Source organism: Lagenorhynchus albirostris, chromosome 13 (genome assembly GCF_949774975.1).
Source record: "Lagenorhynchus albirostris chromosome 13, mLagAlb1.1, whole genome shotgun sequence".
Taxonomy (NCBI): domain Eukaryota; kingdom Metazoa; phylum Chordata; class Mammalia; order Artiodactyla; family Delphinidae; genus Lagenorhynchus; species Lagenorhynchus albirostris.
In genome coordinates, this window is record NC_083107.1 from 64,500,812 (window position 1) to 64,523,546 (window position 22,735).

Here is a 22,735-nt window from a genome sequence, read left to right on the forward strand (position 1 = left end):
GAAAACTGAAGCCTATTTACAATTTAATTTTTAACCCAACAGGAAAGTGGTGAATACCTCTTCAGCAAGCAGAGGGCATCACCATACACCACCGTGTCCCAGGAATCAGGAAACAATCTCAAACTGGGCAGGTGAAACACTATGTACCTTTCATTGGAATAGCTGGTAGGACAGGGCAGGAGTGGATGGAGTGATACTGAGTGGGGCTCCTGAGCGGCAGTTAGTGGGAACAAAGGGCGAAGGATGAAGAAAGCGCCCAAGAAAGGGGAGGGAGAGCAAGGGAAAGATGGGTGGAGCCTGAAGTAGGGACAAGAGAAGAGAATTAACAGGGATGAAGCAATCAAGGGAGGTGGGACAAGAAGATGAGGAGGCAAACAGCAGGTGGGAAGAGGAGGCCAACCTGGGAGGAGAAAACTGGATTAAAGAAAGAAGAGGGAAAAAGGGGTACAAAATATATGAAGAAGGCAGTTAAGCAAGTCTGGATACTGAATCAGAGAAGGGAAGAGGAAACAGATAATGAACGAGGGGGTGAAGAATGACAGGAGGGCAGCAAATAGAAGGGAGAGAGAAAGAACCGCGTCTTAGGTGTTCTAGAGCCCAGCTGCCCTTTAAAGGGCAACATCATATGGGACTCGATTCATCCGCTCCAGGAGGCTGAAGCCCTAGACATGAGCCTGAATCTGGACCAGCTCGGGAAGAGGAGAGGCTAGGGCAGACAGACAGGATCACTACTCAGGGTCGAAATCCGTGCTTCCACGCCCACGCTCAGTCGACTCGTCTCTTCAAAGCAGAGAGAAAGCAGGAGAAATAAGGGTGGGGAGAGGCTGGTACCTGCCTGGGGGCGAGGTGGTGTGGAGGGGCCACTAATGACGAAAGTGGCCAAGGAGAGCGGCGCCCCAGCGCAGAAGGCCTGGGGGACGCGGGAAGTGGCTGGAGGCTGGGCCCAGAGTCGAAGGAAGGATTCAGGGTTGAGTGGAAGCTGGCGGAGAGTGAAGGAGCACAGGGAACCGGAGGGGTTGGGGAGATTCTGGCTGCGGATGGTCAGAGGGTGGGAACTGCGTGGCCACCACAGAGGGTGTGTGTTAGAGCGGAAGAACTACCCTGGCTAAGTCGTACCTGTAGTTTTCTATTTCCTAGTCCCAGAAGTTGCAGCATCAGAGGTTGATGGGTGAAGAACAAATCTTCGAAGGGTAGTTAGAAGGAGAGAACAGTGGCAGGATGTGGAGAGGGGCGGACGCGCGGGCGACGGCGCGAATATGGGCTAAAGGAAGGGCGCAGGACACTAAGTTGGCTCCACGAAAGCCTTCATCCACTCTCCGCCTGGCTGCTTTCCGAAGTGCCAGCCCTGCGAAAGGGGCATCGCTGCTGAGCCTAGCCAGGGCTGGCCGCTCTGAGATGGGAGGTAGGATAGAGGGGCGGGAGCCAAGGCCGAAGGGGCGGACACGGGGTGGCGTCTAGCTCTCCATAAAGGGGCGGCGAGGGCCGCACTCTCTTCTGCGCTGGCAGCGGCCACCAGCGGGGAACAGGGCGCAATGTCCGTTCGCTGCCAGGAGAGTCCGGTGCTGGCAGGCAGCGCCACTTTGGCTGTCCTGGGGGCACTGGTTCTGTGCCTCGCGGAGCCCGCCGGCTACGGGAAGTACACGGAGAGCCGGATGCCCGTGGCTACCCGCCTGTCCGCCCGCGCCGCCTGGTTCCTGCAGGAGCTGCCCTCCTTCGCGGTGCCCGCGGGGATCCTCGCCGGGCAGCCCCGCTCTCTCTTCGGCCAGCCTGCGACTGTGCTTCTGGGCCTCTTCTGCGCACATTACTTCCACAGGTAGCATAGCGTTTTCCCTTGAGGGTGCGGAGCGCAGCGCACTGCCAGGCTCCCGGCGTCCAGGAGCGCAGCGCACGGCGCGAGCCGCTGCAAGGAACGCGGAGTGCCGCGCGAGGGAGCACCTGGCCGGGCCGGGGCTGCGGGCCAGACGCGGGCTAGTGGAGGAGCGATCGCGGGCAGACGCCGCCTTCACTCTCCACGGCTCCGCGCGCGTCTCGGGTCCGCTTCGAATCCTTGGCCTGCTCCGGGGAAAGCGGTGGAGCGGGGCGGGAGGCAAGCTGGAAAGCTCAAGCTGGGCAGAGCTCTTGGCTCAGACAGTTACCTCTCCAACTCCGCGCCGTCCCGCGTCACCTGTGGCGTCTTGCCCACCACCCCTTCTCGTTCTTCCTTCACCTTTCCTTTGCAGGGTGGGGGCGGGCTGGTTCTGAGATCTTGAGAGAGTCTAAGTATTGGCATCTCCCGAAGGAAACTCGGCTCAGAGGGACTGGATCAACGTATCTCCGCAGGGAGATGGGCAGACCCAGACCCTGGACTTAACGGTGAAAAAGAGAACGTGATGGGGACCCACTGACCTGAGCAGAGTCCCACTTCTCAGGAACCACCGAAAAGGGACCGCACTCACCACCAACTCGTTGCAAATTCCACTGGCACTAAAGTGTGGATGGGTTGAAGTTAACTTAGAGCTCAAATGTTCTGAATTAAAAATCCCAAATTCAGGAGAACTTTACCTTCTGCTCTGAGAAGGAAAGACAGGAAAGAAACCAAGGGCTTTCAAGATTCGGAGAATAGATGTTCAAAAGAGACTCCTAGGAGAAGAGAAGAGCTTAAGATTCAGTTGCCTACCATGCCTAGTCATTTACTGTCTGTCGTCCCATGTAGCCCCATAGTAACCTTGTGAGATATGTATTTACTGTGCCCACTTTATAGACAAAGGAACTGAGGCTGTGTAAGGTTAAGTGACTGAATGAAGATGATACAGCTAGTGCCCAGCCAAATTCAAATCTAAGCCTGTGAAACTCCATGGTTTAAGATTTTCCCACCATGTTAAGCAGGCCGATACTCTGCAAGGAGAAAACAGAATCCATGGACAGAGAAAAGTTGCCAAACCAAATCAAGAACTGGAACAGAGGCACAGCCTTATTTTGCGTAGAGAATTTATGGGGTAAAAAAAATCAAGGAAATCTAGATTAGAAATTAGGGTAAAGAATTCCTCTGGAAGCTGAAAGGCATGATCCTCTCTCATAAGGATCATAAGGGAAAAGTGATGCCTCATTTTGGGAAAAGGAAGTGTAGAGAAACAAGTTTTAACCTCTCTTTCCATATAATCCCTTCTTATCTTCTGGATCTTTTTTATTGGTCAAGATTTAATATTTATGCAATTTTAACTGGATTCTCACTCTTTTAATAATTATTGCCAAGCAACCATTTCATAAATGGGTGTCCTTTCTGGAGTTATTTACTAACCATTTTATTTTATCCAGATTTAGGTGGTTTAATTTGCACAGAAAGAAGGATGTTGGGTGTAGGAGATAAGAGACCAGCTTTTGATTTCACTGTTTTTGGAAAAGACATTTGACAGAAAAATGTGATTTTATCAGGCAATTACTTTTAACTTCTAAAACTACTGTCTATTAGCACCATAAACAATATTTTTATGAGTTCATTTCATCTTACAGTATTGATTAGTGCTTTCTGACACTCCTATTAACATAAGTTTTAGACTTGTTTTTAAAGCCAAAAGGTACTTTGCCTTAGTAAATTATGACAAGTACATTTAAAAAACCAAGGAAGTAATTACTCATAAAATGAATATCAACATACTGTCCACCAAAATTTAAAATGTAAAATTTAGAGGATTTGGGGATTGATTCTGCCTGAGGGAAAATTCCCCACAGAAAACACAACTCAGGGTGAGTGAGTTGTCCCTAAGGAATGAAGATGTGATGTTTGTCCACCATTCCCTTTGTGTGAACTCTTTCTTTGTGGCCACTGGACTGTTGAATCTATTATCATTTTGAGTGCTTACAAGGGGTTACGCTCTGTGCTAAACACTATGTGAGTTATCTACTAATCCTCATACCAGCCCATTGAGGAAGCACTATTATCACCCCCATTTTGCAGGTGGGAAACTGGGGTGAGAAAAGCTTAAATAACTTGCCCAAGGTCACAAAGTAACCAGGGAGCCAGGGTTCAGATCCAGGGAATCTGAATCCAGATCTTAGGCTCTTAGCTACCATGATAAACTGTTTTATATTTGTTCTTGCTGCCTTGTTCTTGCCTTTTAAAAACTATATTTAGGCTTAAAATTATTTTTTAATTATAAAAATAATGAATGTTTACTAAAGAAAAAATGAAAAGTACAAAAGTAGAAAAATTCCCATAATTTCAACACTTAAGTACATTAATTGTTAATGTTTTGGAACATTTCCATCAAGGTTCTTTTTTTTTTTTATCTTTATTGGGGTATAATTGCTTTACAATGGTGTGTTAGTTTCTGCTTTATAACAAAGTGACTCAGTTATACATATACATATGTTCCCATATCTCTTCCCTCTTGCGTCTCCCTCCATCAAGGTTCTAATTTTTCTTGGTCAATTTTTATACATGCTTGCTATATTGAATATATGTAGGTTTTAGTTCTGCTTGATTACTGTCTATAATAAATATTTTTCCACATTATCATAGAATCTTAGTAAATATCATCTTAGTGGCTGCTTGTTATTTCATCTAAAAACAATAATTTATCCATTAATCTATAGTTTTTTGATAATTTTAATATTTTAAAAATATAATTTATATTAAATTGGACATTTAACTTGTCTTTTTATTTTGGCTAAATAAGGTTATGATGTACATTTTTGCACCTAAATTTTTTTCAGAAGTCATCACTATTCTCTTAGCCAGGATTCCCAGAAGTGGTTCAAAGTTATGAGCATTTTTGCCTTGAGGTTTTAGGAGTCATTAGGCTTGATAGTGAGGGCACATTAAGGAAAAAGCTCCAGGCTGCCTTGGCTTTACCCTGTGCTGTGCGTAGCTATGACACAGAGTATACGATGGAGGAACAGGGGTTCAGGAGAAAGCTGGCTCAGCTGTGGCTTAGACTCTTTTGCAAAATGTCCCTTGGGGGCTATTCAGAAAAGCAATATGTCCCATTGGATAGAAGGTGAAACTCTGCACTTTTCTCCATACAAGGGTGACATGCTAGAATGTGAGTCCCACAAGGGCAAGGATTTTTTTTTTTTTTTTTTTTTTTTTTTTTTTTGCGTTACGCGGGCCTCTCACTGTTGTGGCCTCTCCCATTGCGGAGCACGGGCTCCGGATGCGCAGGCTCAGCGGCCATGGCTCACGGGTCCAGCCGCTCCGTGGCATGTGGGATCTTCCCGGACCGGGGCACGAACCCGTGTCCCCTGCATCGGCAGGCGGACTCTCAACCACTGCGCCACCAGGGAAGCCCAGGGCAAGGATTTTTATCTCATTTGTTCATGGCTGTGTCCTCAGTGTATAGAAAAGTGCCAGTACATATTTGTTACTCACTAACATTTGTTGAATGCATGAATGAACTCTACTTCTGACATTAGTACAGGCAGTCAGAATTGTGGGAGGGCTAGCAATTACTTAGGAATCGTTGCTGAGATTGCATGGCTAGGTCAACTCAGATAATTCTCTTCCCTTCAGAATCTATTGTTGTGGATATTTGGTTGGTTTAGCTACATGAAAATGACTGCTGTGTAAGCATGTTGCCTAATCTCACATCTAGAGTTGTTTGAAGTCAGAGTTATCTCACCTCTTGTTGACCTTGACTACGGCCTGGAATGATCCTTTCCCCCCACTCTCTGATTCATCATTTTCTCAAGATGCCTTGGTGTCTCACGCAATGGTCATCACAACACCTATGCCTGTGGGAGCTTATGTTTTTTCAAGACTTGGGTGTGACCTTGGTATTTAGATGAAAAAGAAAACTGTTTTCAAATAAAGGTGACTATTCTGTAAAAAGTTGCTGGCAGTGTGACCTTCCTTGATGCACATGCAGAAGCAGACGGCAATGCACACATTAGAGTCTGTTTGAATTTGGAAAGAACTTTCCTGGGGTTTAGATGCTGAAAATAATGACATTTTCTATTCAGCCTAATAAAATGATGGATTAAATGGGAGGTCTTTTTTTTCTTACTTTGAATTTTATTTTATTTATTTTTTTATACAGCAGGTTATTATTAGTTATCCATTTTATACATATCAGTGTATATATGTCAATCACAATTTCCCAGTTCATCACACCACACCCCGCCCCCCCACCACTTTTCCCCCTTTGTGTCCATACGTTTGTTCTCTACATCTGTGTCTCTATTTCTGCCCTGGAAACAGGTTCGTCTGTACCATTTTTCTGGGTTTCACATATATGCGTTAATATATGATATTTGTTTTTCTCTTTCTGACGTACTTCACTCTGTATAACAGTCTCTAGATCCATCCACGTCTCTACAAAATGAGCCAATTTCGTTCCTTTTTATGGCTGAGTAATATTCCATTGTATATATGTACCACATCTTCTTTTTTTTTTTTTTTTTTTGCGGTACGCGGGCCTCTCACTGTTGTGTGACCTCTCCTGTTGTGGAGCACAGGCTCTGGACACACAGGCTCAGCAGCCATGGCTCACAGGCCTAGCCGCTCTGTGGCATGTGGGATCTTCCCAGACCGGGGCATGAACCCGTGTCCCCTGCATCGGCAGGTGGACTCTCAACCACTGCGCCACCAGGGAAGCCCCCACATCTTCTTTATCCATTTGTCCGTTGATGGGCATTTAGGTTGCTTCCATGACCTGGCTATTGTACATGGTGCTGCAGTGAATATTGGTGTGCATGTGTCTTTTTGAATTATGGTTTTCTCTTGAGTATATGCCCAGTACTGGGTTTGCTGGGTGATATGGTACTTCTATTTTTAGTCATTTAAGGAACATCCATACTGTTCTATATACTGGCTGTATCAATTTACATGCCTGCCAACAGTACAAGAGGGTTCCCTTTTCTCCACACCCTCTCCAGCATTTGTTGTCTGTAAATTTTCTGATGACGCCCATTCTAACTGGTGTGAGGTGAAAACTTGTAGTTTTGATTTGCATTTCTCTAATAATTAGTGATGTTGAGCAGCTTTTCATGTGCTTCTTGCCCATCTGTATGTCTTCTTTGGAGAAATGTCTGTTTAGGTCTTCTGCCCATTTTTTGATTGGGTTGTTTGTTTTCTTAATATTGAGCTGCATGAGCTGTTTATATATTTTGGAGATTAATCCTTTGTCCGATGATTCACTTGCAAATATTTTCTTCCATTCTGAGGGTTGTCTTTTCGTCTTGTTTGTAGTTTCTTTTGCTTTATAAAAGCTTTTAAGTTTCATTAGGTCCCATTTGTTTATTTTTGTTTTTATTTCCATTACTCTAGGAGGCAGATCAAAAAAGATCTTGCTGTAATTTATGTCAAAGAGTGTTCTTCCTATATTTTCCTCTAAGAGTTTTATTGTGTCTGGTCTTACATTTAGGTCTCTAATCCATTTTGAGTTTATTTTTGTGTATGGTGTTAGGGAGTGTGCTAATTTCATTCTTTTACATGTAGCTGTCCAGTTTTCCCTGCACCACTTACTGAAGAGACTGTCTTTTGTCCATTGTATATCCTTGCCTCCTTTGTCATAGATTAGTTGACCATAGGTGTGTGGGTTTACCTCTGGGCTTTCTATCCTGTTCCATTGATCTATATTTCTGTTTTTCGTGTTGTGTACCATATTGTCTTGATTACTGTAGCTTTGTAGTATAGTCTGAAGTCAGGCTATAGTCTGATTCCTCCAGCTCCATTTTTTTCCCTCAAGACTGCATTGGCTATTTGGGGTCTTTTGTGTCTACATACAAATTTTAAGATTTTTTTGTTCTAGTTCTGTAAAATATGCCTTTGGTAATTTGATAGGGATTGCATTGAATCTGTAGATTCCTTTGGATAGTATAGTCAGTTTCACAATATTGATTCTTCCAATCCAAGAACATGGTATATCTCTCCATCTGTTTCTATCATCTTTAATTTATTTCAACAGTGTCTTATAGTTTTCTGTATACAGGTATTCTGTCTCCCTAGGTAGGTTTGTTCCTAGGTATTTTACTCTGTTTGTTGCAATGGTAAATGGGAGTGTTTCCTTAGTATCTCTTTCAGATTTTTCATTATTAGTATATAGGAATGCAAGGGATTTCTGCGCATTAATTTTGTATCCTGCAACTTTACCAAATTCATTGATTAGCTCTAGTAGTTTTCTGGTAGCATCGTTAGGATTCTCTATGTATAGTATCATGTCATCTGCAAACAGTAACAGTTTTACTTATTTTCCAATTTGTATTAATTTATTTCTTTTTCTTCTCTGATTGCCGTGGCTAGGACTTCCAAAACTATGTTGAATAATAGTGGCAAGAGTGCACATCCTTGTCTTGTTCCTGATCTTGGAGGAAATGCTTTCAGTTTTTCACCATTGAGAATAATGTTTGTTGTGGGTTTGTCGTATATGGCCTTTAATATGTTGAGGTAGGTTCCTTCTGTGCCCACTCTCTGGAGAGTTTTTATCATAAATGGGTGTTGAATTTTGTCAAAAGCTTTTTTTGCATTTATTGAGTTGATCATATGGTTTTTATTCTTCAATTTGTTAATATGGTGTATCACATTGATTGATTTGAGTATATTGAAGAATCCTTACATCCCTGGGATAAAACCCACTTAATCGTGGTGTATGATCCTTTGAATGTGTTGTTGGATTCTGTTTGCTAGTATTTCGTTGATGATTTTTGCATCTGTATTCATCACTCAGTGATATTGGATTGTAATTTTCTTTTTTTGTAGTATCTTTGTCTGGTTTTGGTATCAGGGTAATGGTGGCCTCGTACAATGGGTTTGGGAGTGTTCCTTCCTCTGCAATTTTTTGGAAGTGTTAGAGAAGGATGGGTGTTAGCTCTTCTCTAAATGCTTGATAGAATTTACCTGTGAAGCCATCGGGTCATGGACTTTTGTTTTTTGGAAGATTTTTAATCACAGTTTGAATTTCATTACTCGTGATTGGTCTGTTCATAATTTGTATTTCTTCCTGGTTCAGTCTTGGAAGGTTATACCTTTCTAAGACTTTGTCCGTTTCTTCCAGGTTGTCCATTTTATTTGCATAGAGTTGCTTGTAGTAATCTCTTAGGATGCTTTGTATTTCTGTGGTGTCTGTTGTAATTCTCCTTTTTCATTTCTAATTTTATTGATTTGTGTCCTCTCCCTCTTTTTCTTGATGAATCTGGCTAATGGTTTATCAATTTTGTTTATCTTCTCAATGAACCAGCTTTTAGTTTTATTGATCTTTGCTATTGTTCTCTGTTTCTATTTCATTTATTTCTGCTCTGATCTTTATGATTTCTTTCCTTCTGCTAACTTTGGGTTTTCTTTGTTCTTCTTTCTCTAATTCCTTTAGGTGTAAGGTTAGATTATTTATTTGATATTTTTCTTGTTTCTTGAGGTAGGCTTGTAGAGCTATAAACTTCCCTTTAGAACTGCTTTTGCTGCATCCCATAGGTTTTGGATTGTCGTGTATTCATTGTCATTTGTCTCTAGGTATTTTTTGATTTCCTCTTTGATTTCTGTAGTGATCTCCTGGTTATTTAGTAACGTAGTGTTTAGCCTCCATGTGTTTTTGTTTTTTACGTTTTTTTCCCCTGTAATTCATTCTAATCTCATAGTGTTGTGGTCAGAAAAGGTGCTTGATATGATTTCAATTTTCTTCAAGTTACTGAGGCTTGATTTGTGAACCAAGATGTGATCAATCCTGGAGAATGTTCCGTGCACACTTGAGAAGAAAGTGTAATCTGCTGTTTTTGGATGGAATGTCTTATAAATATTAAATCTATCTGGTCTATTGTGTCATTTAAAGCTTCTGTTTCCTTATTTATTTTCATTTTGGATGATCCGTCCATTGGTGTAAGTGAGGTGTTAAAGTCCCCCACTATTATTGTGTTACTGTCGATTTTTTCTTTTACAGCTGTTAGCAGTTGCCTTATGTATTGATGTGCTCCTATGTTGGGTGCACATATGTTTATAATTGTTAAACCTTCTTCTTGGATTGATCACTTGATCATTATGTAGTGTCCTTCCTTGTCTCTTGTAACATTCTTTATTTTAAAGTCTATTTTATCTGATATGAGTATTGCTACTCTTTTGATTTCCATTTGCATGGAATATCTTTTTCCATCCCCTCACTTTCAGTCTGTATGTATCCCTAGGTCTGAAATGGGTCTCTTGTAGACAGCATATATATGGGTCTTGTTTTTGTATCCATTCAGCCAGCCTGTGTCATTTGGTTGGAGCATTTTTCCATTCACGTTTAAGGTAATTATCAATATGTATGTTCCTATGACCATTTTCTTAATTGTTTTGTGTTTGTTTTTGTAGGTCCTTTTCTTCCCTTGTGTTTCCCACTTAGAGAAGTTCCTTTAGCATTTGTTGTAGAGCTGGTTTGGTGGTGCTGATTTCTCTTAGCTTTTGCTTGTCTGTAAAGCTTTTGATTTCTCCATCGAATCTGAATGAGATCCTTGCTGGGTAGAGTATTCTTGGTTATAGGTTCTTCCCTTTCATCACTTTAAGTGTATCATGCCACTCCCTTCTGGCTTGTAGAGTTTCTGCTGAGAAATCAGCTGTTAACCTTATGGGAGTTCCCTTGTATGTTATTTGTCGTTTTTCCCTTGCTGCTTTCAATAATTTTTCTTTGTCTTTAATTTTTGCCAAATTGATTACTATGTGTCTTGGTGTGTTTCTCCTTGGGTTTATCCTGTATGGGACTCACTGTGCTTCCTGTACTTGGGTGCCTATTTCCTTTCCCATGTTAGGGAAGTTTTCGACTATAATCTCTTCAAATTTTTTCTCGGGTCCTTTGTCTCTCTCTTCTCCTTCTGGGACCCCTATAATGTGAATGTTTTTGCATTTAATGTTGTCCCAGAGGTCTCTTAGGCTGTCTTCACTTCTTTTCATTCTTTTTTCTTTATTCTGTTCTGCAGCAGTGAATTCCACCATTCTGTCTTCCAGGTCACTTTTCCTTTCTTCTGCCTCAGTTATTCTGCTATTGATTCCTTCTAGTGTAGTTTTCATTTCAGTTATTGTATTGTTCATCTCTGTTTGTTCTTTAATTTTTCTAGGTCTTTGTTAAACATTTCTTGCATCTTCTCCATCTTTGCCTCTATTGTTTTTCCGAGGTCCTGGATCATCTTCACTATCATTATTCTGAATTCTTTTTCTGGAAGGTTGCCTTTCTCTACTTCATTTAGTTGTTTTTCTGGGGTTTTATCTTGTTCATTCATGTGGTATGTAGCCCTCTGCCTTTTCATCTTGTCTATCTTTCTGTGAATGTGGTTTTTGTTCCACAGGCTGTAGGATTGTAGTTCTTGCTTCTGCTGTCTGTCCTCTAGTGGATGAGGCTATCTAAGAGGCTTGTGCAGGTTTCCTGATGGGTGGGACTGGTGGTAGGTAGAGCTGGGTGTTGCTCTGGTGGGCAGAGCTCAGGAAAACTTTAATCTGCTTGACTGCTGTTGGGTGGGGCTGGGTTCCCTCCCTGTTGGTTGTTTGGCCTGAGGCAACCCAACACTGGAGCCTACCTGGGCTCTTTGTTGGGGCTAATGGCAGACTCTGGGAGGGCTCATGCCAAGGAGTACTTCCCAGAACTTCTGCTGCCGGTGTCCTTGTCCCCAGGGTGAGCCACAGCCACCCCCCGCCTCTGCAGGAGACCCTGCAACACTTGCAGGTAGGTCTGGTTCAGTCTCCTACGGGGTCACTGCTCCTTCCCCTGGGTTCCGATGCGCACACTACTTTGTGTGTGCCCTCCAAGAGTGGAGTCTCTGTTTTCCCCAGTCCTGTCAAAGTCCTGCAATCAAATCCCACTAGCCTTCAAAGTCTGATTCTCTAGGAATTCCTCCTCCTGTTGCTGGACCCCCAGGTTGGAACGCCTGACGTGGGGCTCAGAACCTTCACTCCAGTGGGTGGACTTCTGTGGTATAAGTGTTCTCCAGTTTGTGAGTCACCCACCCAGCCGTTATGGGATTTGATTTTGTTGTGATTGCGCCCCTCCTACTGTCTCATTGTGGCTTCTCCTTTGTCTTTGGATGTGGGGTATCTTTTTTGGTGAGTTCCAGTGTCTTCGTGTCGATGATTGCTCAGAAGTTAGTTGTGATTCCAGTGCTCTCCCAAGAGGGAGTGCACCTACGTCCTTCTACTCCGCCATCTTGAATGAATCTCTCAATAAGAGGCCTTTTTGCTCGATTGCTCAGTTCATTCTCCAGCACCATGAATTCTTCCCCATCCTTCAAGACTCAGATCGGGCATCACTTCCTCCAAGAAGGCTTCTCTGTGTCCTTTCTCCTTTTGTAAGTCAAGGTGTGGTTTTCATAGCAGCCAGTGTGGCCTTCCATGAGGTACTTCACACACTGGATCATAATTCTCTATTTTAAGGAAACGTCACATCTGTCTAGCCTCCTCATTTTATAGAAGCAGAGCACCACAAAGTTAAGACAATTAGGGGCAAAGAGGGCACTGGAACTTGAGTCTCATCATGTGCCATGTCACTGCTTCTCCAATCTTATAAGACCTGCAGATGTGTCAAATATTCAGAAGTAATCAAACCTCATGAAGGAAATTATTCATTGGCTGAGAATCAGGAGGATGATTAATACGGACATTGGAAACCACCTAGAAAAATCTCTCCTCTTACACACTGAGAAGGAAGTCCCAGGCAGAATAAACTGAATTCTTGTGGTCACTTATTCATGTGTTAAGGACATTCATGAGGCATAATTTGGATCAATTAAAATGGGGGTCAGCAAACATTTTTCTGTAGAAAAGCCAGATAGTAGCTGTTTTAGGCTTTGTAGTAATACAGTCTCTGTCACAACTACTCAGCTCTGCTCTTGTAGCATGAAAACAGCACAGACAATTATGTAGACAAATGAGTGAGGTAATGTTCCAATAAAACTTTATTTACAAAAACAGGTATTGGGCTGTATTTGGCCTGTGGGTCATAGTTTGCTAGCCTCTGCTTAAGAAAACCATGTGTGGCATAGCTTTACATTCAGTGCTCTGGTAGTTCTATTATAAAATTTTGTTAAATCCTATAGTAAAGTACTGGGCATAATCTAGAAAATTTCTGCTACATTTAAATAGGAATTTGGTAGTAAATCTGATTTTCTGTGAATTCCTGGGTTGCAAGTCATTTATTTGATCCTTTGTGGGAAATAGTAGGACTCTTGGAGTTTACATTCTAAATGGGATGACATCATAAGCACATTTGAAACATATACAGCTATGTTTGCCAAAAATGTAAACAAGATTTAGAGATCTTGACCACTTTTACCACACTGAAGAAAAGTCCAACTTATTGCTCATTTTAAATCTAATTTAATGTCACTTAACAAACAAGATAAGGAAACAGTGATCCAAGCTGGTTAAGTGATGTGTATGAAGTTACATGGTGAGGAAGGGGCAGAGTGGGGCTTGAACTTAGGTGTCCTAATTCTTTATCAGAGTTCCACATGCTCAGAACTGTGCTGGGTCCTAGGGGAGCACACAAAAGAAACACAAAGCTGGTGCTTGCCCTCCAGGAGAAAGGCAGGAAAAAGCATCATAGTGTGTCTGACACTCTTTCTGGTGTGAAAGTTTGGTGGTGGTAATGTCAGTGTGAGAAGCTCAGGACAGGTGGGAAAATGCAAATTGAGGGACATGTGGGCCATGGTCCACAAGGGGGACCATGGTCATGCCACTGAACATGCTGAGGTCTCTGGTGCCTGTCTGTGTTTGAGTGTGCATGGAAGAGTGGGCAGATGGGTGGGTGGGTTTTGAGGGAACCCAATAAATGGCACCCTTCTTCCCCCACCCAAGTTCATAATCAACTGAGAGACAGATCCAGGAATTAGGCAACTAGAGACAAATTACTACCCTTATTAGTGGTAAAGCTGGTTTGGGGCAACATGGCTTCCCTTTTGGATCCTAACACTGTCCCTCAGAAAAACTCAGTGACAACGATGGCTGAATACTACGGGCCTTACCCAGTGGTGACTGTTTTGGAAAGATAGCAGAACGGAAGAAGGGCTGAGCTGCACACACCCCTTGAGAGGTCCTGCTTTCAAATTTACCAATTGGGTAATTTACTCCTCCTTTCCTGAGGAGCAATGAGTGAGGGAGAGTGGAAAGGCAAGGAGGTATACTCAGATGAAAGGTCCTCGGCCAGCAGGAGGGAGAATATTAATGTTTTCTGTTACAAGATAGAATATGAAAGTTGTCTACATGTTGATTTTTGCCAGAGTCTGGCAACTTGGTTCTGGAACCTGGGGCACTTCCCTTTCTGCTTTTTGACTCCTTGCCACATATGGCATTGGAGACATTAAAGGCTGGACTCAAGATGTTTAAAAAGTTGCTGGGCTCAACCCAGCAGCCTTTAAGGAGACTCATCATAGGAGCTCTAAATTTTAAAACCCTCTGAACCAGGGCCAACAATGCAATTTGCCTTCCATTTGGTTATGGAAGGGGGGATATGGGAAGGAGAAACCAATATTTATTGAGCTCCAGGTGTTCCAGGAATTATGTTACGTGTTTTATATCAGTTATCTCATGTCATCCTTGAGACAATCGCTGTTATTAATGCAATTTCACAAATAACTGCACTCTGTCTGATTGCAGTAATTGGTGGGAGTGAGGGGGAGTGATGACTAAGCACTTAGCTGGTCCTCTAAAGATGGTCTATGTGGGTGGGAATGAGATGTTCAGTCGGGAAAAGGGGTCTGTTTGGTGACCTATGACTTAAAATTGCCCTGTGCTCCATATGTACTCCGTCTTAGAATACCTTTTTAATACCAAATATCTTTTGTTTCTTTTAACATCTTTATTGGAGTATAATTGCTTTACAATGGTGTGTTAGTTTCTGCTTTATAACAAAGTGAATCAGCTATACATATACATATATCCCCATATCTCCTCCCTCTTGTGTCTCCCTCCCACCCTCCCTATCCCACGCTTCTAGATGGTCACAAAGCACGGAGCTGATCTCCCTGTGCTATGCGGCTGCTTCCCACAATACCAAATATCTTTTGTATCTATGCCATAATATCTGATCCTACTATCCAAGCCTTAAATCAGGTCTGGGCCATTTTCAAAATTCTTCCATTTACTTGCTTCATGTTGTCAAGGCTGATCCTAAGAGTTACTGTGAAGAAAATAAGGCAATTTGCTTTTGATATTTTTTCTATTTGACCATGAAAAACCCGCAACTCCCTTTCTGTGTACAGTCTCTGTTTTTCTCTTCTGCTCTATCTGTCCTCTTTCAACAGCAGTACTTGGTCTCACTTCAGTCTCCCAGTGAATGTTCTTTACTTACCCAAAGTTACTATCTGATAAACAAATCTAAATACTAGTGTTTTGGGTCCTTTGTTTTCTTATTATTAAGTTTTGAAAGTTCTTTATATATTCTAGATACAAATTCTTTACCAGATATATACTTTGCAAATAATTTCTCCTACTCTGTGTGGCTTGTCTTTTTCATTCTTTTAACCATATCTTTTGAAAAGCAGAGGTTTTTAATTTTGATGAAGTCCAATTTTTCTATTTGTTTTCATGCAATTAAATCTAAGAAATCTTTGCCTAGTCTAAAGTCACATGGGTTTTTTCCTTACGTTTTCTTATAAAAGTTTTATTATTTTAGGTTTTACATTTATGTCTATTATCTATTTTGAGTTAATTCTTATATGGGGTTAGAAATATGAATCAAAGTTCTTTCTTTTGCCTATAGATAGCCAATTGTTCCAGTACCATTTGTTGAAAATACTTTTCTTTCTCTAATGAAATTGCTCCTGCACCTCATGATATGAACAGATACTTTGCTAAAGAAAACATATGAATGGCAAATAAAAACAGGGAAAGATGCTCAACATCATTAGTCATTAGGGAAATGCTAATTAAACCACAGTGGGATACTACTATGCCTCCATTAGAATGGCTAGAATAAAAAGACTGAACATACCAAGTGCTACTGAGGATGTGGAAGACTAGAATTCTTATACATTGTTGATAGGAATGTAAAATGACTACCACTTTGGAAAACATTTTGAAGTCTCTTAAAAAGTTAAACATAAACATACCATGTGACCTACCCATTCCATTGCTAGCTCTTTTCCAAGCAAAGTAAAAGCACATGTCTGGGGCTTCCCTGGTGGCGCAGTGGTTGAGAGTCCGGCTGCCGATGCAGGGGACATGGGTTCGTGCCCCGGTCCAGAAAGACCCCACGTGCCGCGGAGCGGCTAGGCCCGTGAGCCATGGCCGCTGAGCCTGTGTGTCCGGAGCCTGTGCTCCGCAACGGGAGAGGCCACAACAGTGAGAGGCCCGCGTACCGCAAAAAAAAAAGCACATGTCGACACAAAGACTGCTATACAGATGTTTTTAGCAGGTTTATTTGTAGCAGCCAAAAACCAGAAACAACCCAAATGTCCGTCAAAAAGTGAATGAGTAAACAAATTGTGGTATAACCATATAATAGAATACTACTCAGCAATAAAAATGAGTGAACTATTGATGTGAACTACACTAAGATGAAAGTCAAAATAATTATTCTGTGTAAAGAAGCCAAGCAAAAAAAATACTGCATGCATTTTTTTTTTAATAAATTTATTTATTTTTGGCTGCATTGTGTCTTCATTGCTGTGCACAGGCTTTCTCTAGTTGCGGCAAGCAGGGGCTACTCTTTGTTGCAATGTGTGGGCTTCTCATTGTGGTGGCTTCTCGTTGCAGAGCATGGGCTCTAGGTGTGTGGGCTTCAGTAGTTGTGGCACGCAGCCTCAGTTGTTGTGGCTTGTGGGCTCTAGAGCACAGGCTCAGTAGTTGCAGCACATGGGCTTAGTTTCTCTGCAGTATTTGGGATCTTCCCGGACCAGGGCTCGAACCAGTGTCCCCTGCATTGACAGGCGGATTCTTAACGACTGCGCCACCAGGGAAGCCCAGTACATGCTTTATGACTCCATTTGTATAAAATTCTATGGAATTCAAACTAACCTATGGTACATGAAGTACATCAGGGGTTTCCTGGGGACAAAGGGAGAGACAGAAGGATGAGATCACGAAGAGTATGAGCAAAATTTTGGTAGAGATGGATATGTTATTTTGATATCATGATGGTTTTAAAATTTATCAAATTGCATACTTTAAATACATGCAGTTGATTGTTAATTATACCTCAGTAAAGATTAAAAAAAAAAACTATAGGTAGGCCTTTGAAAAAATCGTTGTATGTGTGGCCCTGTGTCACTGAGAATTGTTCAAACTTTCTGTGAAGCTAATCTGGCAATGTTTAACAATAGCTGAAAAGCAGTTCACTTTTTTCCCCCAGGAATTTCACTTAGGTAGAATACTCAAGGGCAATAGTCCAAAAGAAAGAAATCAATTTACACAAAGTTATAGTGTTACTATTCACAATTGTAGAACACTGGAAGTTACTTAAATGCTCTACTATTAAGGGCTGATTGTAATCAGTATGATTGAATATTACATATAATTCAAAAATATTACCTTCTTGGATCTATATCTGTGATGGAAATAATATAAAGTTATTTAGTGAAAAAATAGCACACAATGAGTATGCTCTAAATAAGTCCACATCAACCCATATGAATTAATATAGATAATGGTTAGAATATAAAGTGATATGAATAGCTGATACTTTTGGTTTATAGATTTTTTAAAATAAAGTTTTAAATTTATTTTTGTCTGTGTTGGGTCTTCATTGCTGTGAGCGAGCTTTTTCTTATTGCAGCAAGCGGGGGCTACTCTTCGCTGTGGTACACTTGCTTCTCATTGCAGTGGCTTCTCTTGTTGCAGAGCACGGGCTCTAGGCATGCGGGCTTCAGTTGTTGTGGCTCATGGGCTCAGTAGTGTGGCTCATGGGCTCTAGAGCGCAGGCTCAGTAGTTGTGGTGCACGGGCTTAGTTGCTCTGCAGCATGTAGGATCTTCCCGGACCAGGGCTCGAACCCATGTCCCCTGCATTGGCAGGCGGATTCTTAACCACTGTGCCACCAGGGAAATCCCTGGTTTCTAGATTTTTATGTAATATTTTCAAAGTGTTTAATGGCATAACTCCCACTATACCTAATAGAAGAAATAATACTGACATTACAAGATTTTAAGAATTACCTCGCAAACTGAGCATGCAATTAAATGCCAATAGAGATCAAGACATTTCTACAAATAAGCACTGCCTTGAGGGAAAAGTCACCATTAATGTATAAGATCTCTCCCACTAAGCCACTGTGATATCACTAACTTCTGAAATTGTCGTCTTTCATATTGATCCTTTGAGTTAGGATGTTGAAGATCCCTTAAAAGGCAGATGTTACCTGGTAAAGTGTCAATACACAGATATCCTTTTAATATGTATAGAATACATGGGGATGTCACCTGTCTGATTCTTGATAATAGTAATGTATGTCTTCTCACTTTTTCCCCTACTCTGTCTAGCTAGAGTTTTATCAACTTTATTGATATTTTCAAGGAACCAGATTTTGGCTTCGTTGAGTTTCTCTATTGATTTTTATGTTTCCTGTTTGTTTTCTGATTTGATCTTTATTATTTCCTTCCTTCTTCTTACTTTGGGTTTAATTTGCTCTCCTTTTTCTAGCTTTTTAAGGCAGAAGCTGAGGTTATGCATTAAGACCTCCTTTTTCTGATTTGGCATATATTGCTATGAAAATCACAAAATACTGCTTTTGGCACCTCACAAATTCTAATATGTTGTTTTTGTTCTAATTCATTTCAAAATACTGATATTTCTCTTTTGATTTCTTCTCTGATCCATGGGTTATTTGGAACGGTACTATTTAGTTTCCAAATGTTAGGGATTTTCCAGATATATTCTGTTATCAATTTCTAATATAATTTCATCATGGACAGAGAACATACTTTATATGACTTAAAGCCTTTTACTTGTTGAATTAAAACTTGTTTTATGGCCCAGAATTTGGTCTGTCTTGGTAAATGTGCTCTTTAAACTTGAAAAGAATAGGTATTCTGCTGTAAGGAGGAGTCTTCTAAAACTGTCTATAGGTTAATTTGATTGAAAGTGCTTTTCAGATCTTCTATATCCTGCTGATTTTCTGTCTACTTTTTCTCTAAGTACTGAGAGAGGAGTATTGATTTATGTCTGATTAAAATAGGACTTCCCTGTTTCTCCTCAAAGTTCTATCAGGTGTTTTTCATGTATTTTGAAGCTCTGTTATTAGATGCATGAGCATTTAGGATTGCTATGTCCTTGATGAATTGATCCTTTTTATCATTATTCCTTTATTATCACTACTTCATTATCATTACCCTTATTCCTGATAATATTCTTTGCTCTGAAATCTACTTTTATCTAATATTAATGTAGTCACTATGGTTTTCTTTTTCTGAGGGTTGGCATGGCATATTTTTTCAACATTTTACTTTGAATCTGTCTCTGTGTTTAAATTCACTGTATGTTTCTTGAAGGCAGTATATGGTCAAGTCTTGCTTTTTGCTCAATACTGACAATCTCTGCTTTTTAATTGGGACTTTTAGAATGTTTATAGCTAATGGGATTATTTATGTAGTTTGGTTTAAATCTATCACATTGCTATTTGTGTCTTTTTGTCTCTCTGTTACTTGCGTTCATTTTCCCTTTATCTTCCATCTTTTGAATTGAGTGTTATTTTATTCCATTTTATAGCTTTTGTTGGATTATTAGCTATAACTCTTTCTTTTGTTAGTTTGATTAAAGCTTTAAAGCACGTATCTTAAATTTATCACTATTTATTTTCAAGTGATGTCATACCACTTCATGTGTACTGTAGGAATGTGAAATAATATACTTCCCTTTCTTCCCTCTTGACCTTTATGCTATTGTTGTTATTTGTTTTACTTATACACATGCCATAAAAAGCTTCAACCTATTGCTGTTATTTTTGTTTAAACAATTATCTTTTATAGAGATTCAAATAATAAAAAACATGTATTTGCCCATGTATTTGCCATTTCTGATTCTCTTTACTTTTGGAGGTTGATCTATACTTCTATCTGATATTATTCTTTCTTTTGTCTGAAGAAATTAATTTTGTTAGAACAGTTTTTTCGTATTTTGAATCTCTGAAAATGTCTTTATGTCTCCTTTGTTTCTGAAGGTATATAATTCTAGACATAGCATTCAGATTGACAGTTATTTTCTTTCAGTACTTTAAAGGTGTTGCTCCACTGTTATCTAGCTTGCATTGTTTCCAAAAAGAAACCTGTCGTTTTCCTTATCTTTGTTCCTCTGTACATATGTCTTTGATCTCTGGCTGCTTTTATTTTTTTTGCTGTATGCAGGCCTCTCACCATTGTGGCCTCTCCCATTGTGGAGCACAGGCTCCGGACGCGCAGGCTCAGCGGCCATGGCTCACGGGCCCAGCCGCTCCGCGGCATGTGGGATCTTCCCGGACCGGGGCACAAACCCGTGTCCCCTGCATCGGCAGGCAGACTCTCAACCACTGCACCACCAGGGAAGCCCTGCCTGGTAATCTTTGATTGGATGGTCAGACATTGTACCTTGCTGGCTGTTGGATATTTTTGTATTCCTATAAATATTCTTGAGCTTTGTTCCGGGGTGCAGTTAAATTACTTGGAAGTAATTTGGCCCTTTCAGGTCTTAATGTGGTTTATTAGGTGGTTCTAGAAGAGTGCTAGTGCAAGGGCTAATTAATCCCCTCCTCTGAGCTAAGACCTTTCTGAGTACTCTACCCAATGTCCCATGTATTGTGAGTTTTTCAGTCTGGCTGGTGGGAATGGGTTCTATTCCTGGCCCATTCCAAGTGACATCAGGATCCCTCTAAAGCTAGGCTGCAGTATAAAGCCAAACAACTAGAATTAGAAAACCACAGCATCATTTTTGCAAATAATGAAAAATAAAGGAGACAAAATTACAGCTTAGAGAAATTATGTATTTGTGTCCAACAGTGAATGTGTCTTGTCCTTATCTTACCTTAGTAGCCTTGCTGAACTTTGTACTTCAAGCTGAAGACCACCCCATGTCACAATTTATAATTTATTAACTTGGTCATGACCAGTTAGCATGAGTGGCTGAGGAGATGTGTCTACACCATGCCAAAACCCACACCAAAGCAATCAACTTAAAGAAAAAGAAAAGGTAAACTAGTTATTCAAATTAATTGATTAGTTACTCAGGCCGAGAGATTGATCTGGTTCTATTTGTACACTAAGATTTTGATCTTCTAGGGTATAAATAAATAAGGAAGCAAGCAAACAAACAAATAAATAGGGTCAGTGGTCTGTAACCTGTCTCTTGTAGGAGGTTGTAGCCTCGATGATTACTCTTTCCATCATTCAGAAGATCCTCAAAGTTTCTTAAAACCTTAGTAATTCATTGGATGTTCAGACTGAATTCTGCTTTGATGCAGAGGTGGGAAGAAAGAGGAAAATTGAGTGAGTGAGCAGTCCCAGGGTCTCCCAATACTACCAGGACACAAAGATGAAGAAATAATACAGGAAGGTTAAAAATGGTGTACTGTATTTTAGATCTTCATGAGCTAATCATCTCAATAATTTTAATATATCTACTGGATCATGACCACCAGGTGGTTCACACCGGATGACGTCTGCAAGGGGTTGACAATGGGGCCTGTCTGTCCTCACTTCCAGGGCATCAGAGCAAGATAAGAAGAAGTCTTAGGAGCTTTGGGGAAAACTTTGTATTGAATTTTTCCCATGGTATCACCCTTAGTAGAAAATGATCAACCACTCTATTGCAGGAAAAAGAAATGTAGTTTTATTGAATTGAGTCCCTTAAAAAAAACTAGATTTGGCAGTCTAATTTCTCTGTGTGTACATAGTCTTTGGAGAAACCAAACCATCTGGTCACTTCCAATTTGAAAAAGTTAAATTTGCCATTGAAGTTTATGCTGTTAGTGGTTTTTAACCCTGTCTGCGCATTAGAGTCATCTGGGGGGACTCGTAAGTGCTACTGATGCTCAGGATCCTATGCCTAAGATTCTGATTAATTTGTCCTCAGTGTGCCTCTTCCCCTTTAGTGTTCCTAAAGCCCCTTAGGTGATTTGAATATGGAACCAGAGGTGAGAACCTCTGGTGTAAACAAATGCTCATGAAACTGATGTTTTTCACACAGTGACTGCAAAGCAAAGTGCTCAAGAGCATAAACTCTGGAAACAGCTCCACCTGGACTTGGATCCCAGCTGTGACATTTCATAGCTGTGTCAACTTGGGCTAATTTAATCTCACTGTGCCTCAGTTTCCTTATCTGTATAATGGGGATAATAACAATATTACCTATCTCCTAGGGTTACTATAAAGATTAAATGAGTTAATGTGTGCAAAGTACTTAGAACATTACCTGGAGCATAGTAAGCAACATATAAATATTAGCTGTGTGTGGTCCTTTGCTGGCAGTTCCCTTACCGGATGTCTGAACTGAAATTAATTTCAATGACCTAATATTACTCTAACAAGGTGTATTAGTTCCCTGTAGCTGCTATAATAAATTACCACAAATGGGGTGGCTTAAAACTACAGAAATTTTTTCTCTCATCATGCTGGAGACCAGAAGTCTGAAATTTTTTCTCTTGTCATTCTGGAGGCCAGAAGGTGCCAGCAGGGGTCCCTGTGGAAGCTCTAAAGGAAGATCTGTTCCTTGCCTCATCCAGCTTCTGGTAGCTGTCTGCATTCCTTGGCTTGTGGTTACATCTCTCTGCTCTGTCTTCACATTGCCTTTTTCTCTGTGTATCTTTCTTTTCTTCTGCTCCTTTCTTGTATAAGGATACATGTGATTGCATTTAGGGTCTATCCAGATTATCCAGGATAACACCATCTTCTCAAGATCCTTCATTTAA

The 22,735-nt window shown here is 40.9% G+C and overlaps 1 protein-coding gene across 1 annotated transcript in view; it reads left to right on the plus strand.

Moving 5' to 3' along the window:
- The first annotated feature begins 1,532 nt into the window (after positions 1-1,532).
- Positions 1,533-22,735, plus strand: part of SRD5A2 (steroid 5 alpha-reductase 2) — a 53,560-nt gene continuing 32,357 nt past the window's right edge. The window contains exon 1 of the mRNA XM_060169643.1: positions 1,533-1,813. Coding sequence (XP_060025626.1) covers positions 1,533-1,813 — 281 coding nt within the window. The remainder of the gene's footprint in view (positions 1,814-22,735) is intronic.